General features: G+C 33.3%; 2 protein-coding genes across 2 annotated transcripts; one reads left to right on the forward strand and one right to left on the reverse strand.

Moving 5' to 3' along the window:
• Positions 1 to 3,196: 3,196 nt before the first annotated feature.
• Positions 3,197 to 4,720, forward strand: LOC130653855 (uncharacterized). The gene is made up of 2 exons (XM_057456356.1): positions 3,197 to 3,679; positions 3,743 to 4,720. Exons 1-2 carry the CDS (start codon positions 3,197 to 3,199, stop codon positions 4,718 to 4,720), a joined length of 1,461 nt encoding a protein of 486 aa, XP_057312339.1.
• A 9-nt stretch (positions 4,721 to 4,729) lies between these two features.
• LOC130654699 (uncharacterized) lies at positions 4,730 to 7,374 on the reverse strand. The gene is made up of 3 exons (XM_057457315.1): positions 7,233 to 7,374; positions 6,945 to 7,107; positions 4,730 to 6,631 (listed from the first exon to the last, which is right to left on the reverse strand). The coding sequence occupies exons 1-3, from the start codon at positions 7,297 to 7,299 to the stop codon at positions 4,813 to 4,815; spliced, it is 2,049 nt and encodes a 682-aa protein (XP_057313298.1). The 5' UTR covers positions 7,300 to 7,374; the 3' UTR covers positions 4,730 to 4,812.
• Positions 7,375 to 8,252: the final 878 nt, after the last annotated feature.

Raw genomic sequence — 8,252 nt, forward strand, 5'->3', positions numbered from 1 at the left:
ATTTTGAAGCACGAACCGTTAAAAAAGATTCTTACTTAGCATTCATTATTCTTTCAGTATTTGCTATGATAAAAGTGTAACTAACTGACACACAAATAAATAGAGAAGAATAGAAGTTATTCTTCAGTAAAAATCGTTCTTACCAGTATGGCTCGTCTTGTCTTAATAAGAATTCAATGTATATCTACAAAGGATGATGATTTCTGAAATAATTAGAGCAGAAAATTTGGTAAATATAAAATTATCTTTTAATCTCTCTCACACTTTCGGAATTTAGCCAACAGAAATAAACGACGACTGATTGGTTTCTCGAATACAGATTAAGGAAACATTTATTGGTGCATAAAATAACTGGTTTCTAAAATAGCTAGAGCAGAAAAAATTTTTAAATAAAATTTACGTTATTTACTCTAAAGAATTTGTTTATAAAATATATTCTATGAAAAATTACACATACCTAAAAAGAGTTATCTGTTGAAATAGCTAGGAATTAATTAAGTCTATTAGCCTCAGTTCTAGTGCACCATGTTCTATGTATTATGCAAAAGAGGTAGTGTCAGTTTTAATGCATCTTTTATTAGCCTTGGTTCTATTGTGCTATTGTTATAGTATTCTACTTATTCTTAAGAAAAGGTACGTCTGTAGACCGAACCAAGGATCTTGTGATTACGAAGCGAACGTCATAACCACAAGGCCACAAACAAAAATAGTAAAACTAGATAGCTAAGCAGTGATCGCCACTTGAAAAAAGTACGCCCTGAATGTATCTGGTGTAATATCTAAAAATAAAAAAATAAATGCATGAGAGGATTTGATGCTTGATGAAAATAATCAACTGCTTGGTAAGAAAAAGATGTTATGATGAGAAGACGTCTTTTCCAAGTAAACGCCTATATCGCATAATAGTGAATTCTTGAGTTTTGAATAAAGACCAGGGCGTTTTATCGGTTAAATACGGTAGATATGTATAATATAGAATAATACCTAAATAAAACACTTTGGAACCAGAAAACTAAAAAATCCACATGGTAATGCATTTTCCTGAAAATCACTGTCTTATTCCATTCAGTACTCACATTTATTTCTAAATCATTCATTTTAATACTTCTTATATGTTGATGTCGTACATTTTTAAAAACTTGCTTATCTGCAACTTTCAACGCGTGTCTATTTGCTCGACGATATAACCTAAAGAAAAAAATTAATATTGTATTTATAATGTACGGTAAATAATTTTTTTGCTAACTGACCTGGTTAGTTTTTTTCATTAAAAAAGGACGGCTGATGTGAATTTTTTGACGTCTGATGAAAGACTTCGCAAAGGTAATGATTTTTAATATTTAAAGCAAAAAATTTGTATCTTAAAAGCTTTCTTCTACGGCTTACCATGATGATTATTTCTGAAATAGCTTTCTAGAACAGAAAAAAAATTATTTTCTTAAGCATCCATATCTGCAGAAAAGACGTCAAAAAACCTTCTTCCACTCCTTCTTTTCGCTTTTTTGCTAGCATTTACGTGCTTGATTCACGTAAAAAAGAATAGATGTATTGGCGACAATTTTCAAACCAATAAAAATTCATAAAAATTTTTGTAACTATTGTGAGCTAACAGTTCAATCTGATAAACGAATCGTTTATGCTTCAACAGACAATGGTGTAGTAAACGTCAATCTTAGTGTAGCAATTCTTAAAGGGCAGAAAAAGTCTTTTTATCAAACTACATCAAAGCAGTTCCATGAACTACCAAATGTTTCCACGAAATAACCAGCTATCAAACAAAGATCTTGCCATAGGAAGAAACATTAGCTGTATGGTTAAATTGCAGTAATAAACGGTGACTGTACTTATAGCGCATTGTAAAAAACGAACATAATACTTAGGGCTATACCCGGTTTTTACTCACTTCACTTAGCATTGTAATTCGACCTTAATTAATATTAGTTTTAGAAACATGGCAAAACAGGAACAGCGTTATACATTTGTTTATGAGACAATCGTCCTGCGCTTGACAAAGGGTATGGTTGAAACGTTTTTAGTTTTCTTCAAATCAAGCATTTTTTTAACGACGATCAGGGTTCTTTTTTTTGCGCGTGCGCTGTCGTGAAATATTTGATGATTGTCGTGTAGATCATCTAATGTTTTTTGAGAGTGTCTAGAAAAAAAAAACATTTGAAATTCTCCACCCTGCGTAGCACTTAGTATATATATCATTTCAGTAGTGCATGTTGTGCCGCGTGATACGTTTGTGATACGTGCAGCATTTTGTAACTAAAGCGGTTTACTTCGTAGTACTTGCCGCGCTTTTTAATAAAAACAACTCATTTTGAAGTAAAAAAACTGAAGCGTCTCCTTTATGGAATGAACTGCCACTAGGGTTAAACTTCGCGATTTCACAAACTGTTAGTGTTTTAGCGAATTCCGCTGTCATCATTCGCGAAAATATGTTCTCGCGAATTTTTGTTAATGTTTGCATTAAAAATTAAATTCTATTCTATTTTATTCTTTATTTTTCACAAGCTTGTTTTGTGAGAAATTTAAGTAAATTGTGTTTGTTTAAGAAGAAAATATTTGACCCCGCGAAGAAATATATTTTTCTTTAGCTGACATTGTACCATTTGATGACTTTCTACCCAGTCCTCCGATGAATCTAGGCTTTGATGTGGATGAAGAACGAAATACCTTTAACTATTTTCTGAATAAACATTAACTTTTGCTACTCGCTTCTCCTGAATAAAAATAGACTTTATAAGAATATTAGGCTGGAGTTTTAAGTTAAAACACAACAGGTCTATTATTTATAATAACAGAGAAATATAAATAATAACCAACCCGGCTAGAAATTTTGCACTCTTTTTAAAAAAGTGAGAACGAACGAGAATGAAAACTTTTATGTAATAAAGACTTTTCATTCGCGAAAATAAATTCTCGAGAAATTTATTGAATCTATTTATTCGCCAAAATAAGTTCTTGGGAAAATTAATTCCTGCGAAAATATATTCCACTAGCGTAGCAAAGGTCAGGAAAAAAACCCAGATCTGGCTTTTTTCCTGACCTTTTTACCTTATAATGATCCTCGAACCCTACTATGGTTTAACTGGTGTGTGTTCAGTCTATAGACCTTTTCATAAATTATTGCGCAATAGTATGCCTCGTATTGAAAACGAGACAAGCGGTGCTAAACTTTTTTGTAAACAAAATGTCGGAGGGGAATACGAAGAAAAAACATAAAAGATCTCAAGGAAAGCAATGTGCTGCCTGGGGATGCAATAATCGTAGCCTGGTTGAATTTGAAAATGAATTAATATCTTCAACCATAAGTTTTTTTAAATTTCCGAAAGATTCAGGAACAAGGAAAGTGTGGTGCAGCCGAATTAAACGTATTGATGGACAAGACAACTTTAGAGTAACCAGCCATACTGTGCTGTGCGAAAAACACTTTGCAAAAAGTGATATAATAAAAGCCCCTGGAGGGACACGCCGCAGATTGAGAGATGGAGCCAAACCTACACTATTTGAAAATGTGGAGGATTTTAGCAAAAGAAAAGCTCCTGTTAACAGACCATCTCCTCGAAAAAAATTTAGAGAAACATCCACTCTAATTCCTGATGAGACTGATATAGGGGATGATTCCACTGAATTTGTAGCTGAGCCAGACTTTATTATGAGGGAGGAACCAGACGCAATTTTTTTGTCAAAAGAAGTTGAAAAGCTTACAGAAGAAAAAAAGAGTTTGTGTAAAGAGATAGAAATGTTGAAACACAAACTCATGGAAAAAATTTCTACAGTTAAAATAAAATTTGTCGAAAATGTTTTGTCATCTGATGCATCATGTAAACATTACACTGGCATACCAAACATCGAAGTGTTTAAAGAATTATTAATTTTTTTAAACCCAGGACAAAATGGAGAAAATGTTATTCTTTACAATAATCAAGATGTCAAAGGTTTTAGTGATAGAGGTAGACCACGTACGCTGTCCCCTCTTGAAAGTTTTTTATTGACCCTTGTTAGAATGCGAAGAAACTTTGATGTTTGCCATTTATCATATTTGTTTGAAGTGTCTGAAGGTACTGTAACAAATACTTTTCAAACGTGGGTAAATTATATGTATGTTAAGCTCGGAACAATATGCATTTGGCCTTCCCGCAGTCAAGTTCAAGAAAATATGCCAGCTAGTATGAAAGAAAGATTTGCAAACGTACGATGCATTATAGATTGTGTAGAGTTTAAAATTGCAGTGCCTTCATCTTTATATTTACACAAAATGATGTACTCAGAATACAAAAGTCACACCACCGTTAAAGTACTTGTTGGCATTGCTCCTGGTGGAGGTTTCACATTTATATCGAGTGCCTACCCCGGTAGCATCTCAGATAAAGATATTGTTGTCAAAAGTGGTTTATTATTTCCAGAACTTTGGCAGGCAGGAGATGCTATTATGGCTGATCGAGGTTTTTTGATAGAGGACTATGTAAAACCTCTTGGTGTGGAATTAATTATGCCATCATTTTTGAAAGGACGCGAGCAATTTTCAGAGTCTGAAGTAGTCAAAAGTCAACAAATAGCATCAGAAAGAATTCATGTGGAAAGAATGATTCAACGACTCAAATGTTTTCGAATATTCGATCGAGTTATTCCAGTAAACATGTTGAACTCCCTGAATCAAATTATTTCGGTATGTGGTATTCTCACAAATTTTCAAGACCCTATTTTAAAGTAAACAAACAACTTTAGACTGAAGCAATGTTTTAAATCAAAAATATTTACAAAAAGAGTGATATATATACATTACAAATATATACAGGTCTTATTTTACATCAATTTGTCCTGATCTTTCTCTATGATTTGTGGTAGCATATATGTAAAGTAAAACCGTAAAATGTTTTTTTGTAGTTCTTGCCAGTATTTCATGTCAAATGGCACTCTGTCGATTACAAGACCTTTTGAGGTATAAAAAATAAAATCACACCATGTTTGACATGTGATAGCCAATTGCATTTGTATCTGATTGTAATATGTGTGATCTTTATTTATTTTGATATTTTCTGTATTGCTGTCATAGAGAATGCAAGGGTTTTTCGCCACAGAACACACTAACTTTGGATCTATGTCTCTGTACAAGTGACTGCATTTTACCTCAAGGATGCCATAAAAGCCATTGCAGTTAACTCTTCCATCTGGTGTAGCTCCAAGCACATAATTATTTTGATCTATTGTTAAACCATTATTTTCCACAACAACTTGGAAACCTGCAATCTTCATGTATCTTTCATAATGTGCAATGGCTATGGGTTCATGATATCGTCCATACTCAAATTTAACTTTTAAAAACTGTTGTGGTACACAACCATGCACTATATTTCGTGCTAAAGTTTTTAAGCCTCTTTCTGTTTTGGGTCCACTGTTTCCAAGTTTGTTGCACAGTGAGGCAGTAAATCTGTTTTCTCTATACTTGAACCAATTTGGATTGTTAGCTTGGTCTCGTGTATTTTTTTCGATGCTGATTGCATCAGCTGCCTGCTCTTTTAAATTTTGTAGTAACATTAGCTTTTTTTGCTCAACTAAATGAATTTCATTGGCATAATTATCGATAACATTGTCATTTTGTTTAAAAAAGTGGTCAGTAAAATCTGAAAACAAAACCCGGTCGCCCTTGTTTCCATCCTCCTTAATGTTACAGTAAACTTTAAAATCTGGTGGCATTAAGGCACATTGGTAGCTCAGAATAGATCCAAATGGCACCGGCCCAAATTGTGTTTGCGTGTATAGCTGAGGATTTGTGTTCATAATTTTTGGTGCATGTGCTTTGCCATGAAAATTAGTGACGTTGTCAAGCAAAATTCTCAAACTGTCACTACGTGTGTCTCTGTTATGTTCAGATCTTGGCTCGTACAATGAAGATGTAATTCCTTTTTTAGAAGCTCCTTCAGTATTTGTGGCATTCCTTTTTGAATCTGGTGATTTAATGGTTAGTTCTGAGACAGGTGGCTTTTGCATATATTCTCTTGCCTGCGGTACATTCCAAACACATGGCATTGATGTGCATGCTTTAGGCTCTGGAATCATACGCAATTCATCAACTACCCATTTAGCTAACAGTTTCATAACGGCATAGCAATGCGAACATGTGCCGGTTTTTCCGGCTGGACATTGACAATGTGCAAATACAACTTCACCATTAATTTTGTTAAGTACAATAAACACCCATCTATTCATTTTTTTTAAACTTGCAGCAGCTATACCTTTTATACAAAATATATTATTGTCTTGTTTGACATATATTGTGCTGGTATCAATGTATTTTTCTTCTACAAATTGTTCACCTCTTGCAAAATGTTTTTTAATTGTTTTAGCCTTTTCAACAAATGTATTGTTTACTTTTGTGTGATAGTCTGTCATTTGCGTAACGGTAAAGACAGGTACACCTTGCAAAGACTTTGACCAGCCAGTGAGGTCCAATGGATTTTTCATATCATTTTGTATTGCTGAGGGTGCTTCAGGTAGTGAGCCTTCTTTCCAAAGCGGTTTTAAAATTTTTCCTAGCTCCATTGCTTTTTTCCTAATCCAAAGCTTATCAGGTGTTGGATCAACAATCTTCTGATTGTTTTTATTCTCAAAGTAGTTCCATACTCTAAAGTGAAGAAAAATACATTGAATACAAATGTGTTGCTTTTTATGCATACAAAATCTTGAATTTAGGAAAATATTTTTTTAGAATATATATTATATATAAATAGCTACATACACATATGATGGTAAAAAAGCATGTAAAATAATTTTCTATGAAAATATTATAAAATCCAAGTTTATTGAGGTTGCTCTGACTTCTGTTGTGAAATTGTAATTACCAACATTCCACTTTTCTTATGTTTCTAGATTTGTGTTTGCAATATAATAAAGCCATAATTCTGTTCAGCTTCTCTCTACAATTTAATATCACTTACCTAACTTGGGCATCTTTTAGTGTGTGAATACCACGTAGAGTGTCTCCTCTAAATACTAACCACTGTTTTAAATGTTCCATAGGATATTTTGAAAGCATTGTAACATTTAATTTTACATATGGGTTGTCAATATCATCTTCTGTGAGAGTAATGGCATCCATATCTACATAAATTTAAAAAACCTATATATATACATTTTTTATAGTTTTCGTTTTCCTAACAATCACTTTTTTCCATTAAAACGTAAATTTCTCTTGCTAGCTAGCTTAAAAGTTTAAGGTTACTTACCAACCATGTTGTTTTTGAAATAATCATCAAAATCTGGTATCTCCAACTCGTGTTTTTTAAAATCCATATTGAGCTGAGATTTAGCTATTAAAATAACTGTTTTTTACAAATTTTAGATATAATATTTCTGAAATAAAGCTTGTCACAAAACCAACACTTCCACAGATCTTGTCTTCAAACTCAGAATGCCAGCGCTTATTAATGTCAAAAGATGCGTAACTTTATAGAGATAAAGCCTTTTATTAAGGAGTTAACTCGTTTTTATGTAAATATCGCCCTCATAATAATGTATCTCCGCAGCATTTTGAATCTGTTGTTAGCGTAAACAAAGAATCATATTTATATATATTTTATATATATTTTATTATATATTTATATTATATATTTATATATATTTTATTATATATATTTTATATAGACTGCAATAGCTTCCCAAGATGGCGGACGCTTTTCCGTAACGGAATTTTAGTGCTGTTGGTGAATTTAAAATTATGATAACGCAACGAGTTGCTGAGATAATATCAAGATAGTTATTTTCAATAATAGTACTAGCTGAAAGCAGAGAAGGGCGAATAATGAATGGGGGGAATGGCGATTCCATCGGAAATTCAAGACCTGCAACTGCAGCAGACGAAGTGATGGGCCAAGGCCTACCATCGACATCAACGGAAGTTCCGTGTGTAAAGTGCAGAAAATTATTCCGTACGGCGAGAGGTGCTCTACAACATCAGAGACAATGTAAAGTAATTGTGTCAAGAGTCGATCTTCTGCCTGCAGAAGAAGAGGTTCCTATGCATGAAAATTCTAACAACAATGCAACAGAAGTAACAACTCCTGAACAGTTTTACTGGGGTGAAGTGAAGGGAAGTGATTTTACAAAACTGATTGATTCATGCTATGAAAAAATCGTTTTCTGGAGAAAAAATCTTTTCATGCTCCCAAGTGGAGGCGCTGGCAAAGACTTTACCCGGGAAATAACTAGATTGCTTAATGCTTGGGTAGAAGATAGCCCGCTGGGAT

Source organism: Hydractinia symbiolongicarpus, chromosome 8 (genome assembly GCF_029227915.1).
Source record: "Hydractinia symbiolongicarpus strain clone_291-10 chromosome 8, HSymV2.1, whole genome shotgun sequence".
Lineage (NCBI taxonomy): Eukaryota > Metazoa > Cnidaria > Hydrozoa > Anthoathecata > Hydractiniidae > Hydractinia > Hydractinia symbiolongicarpus.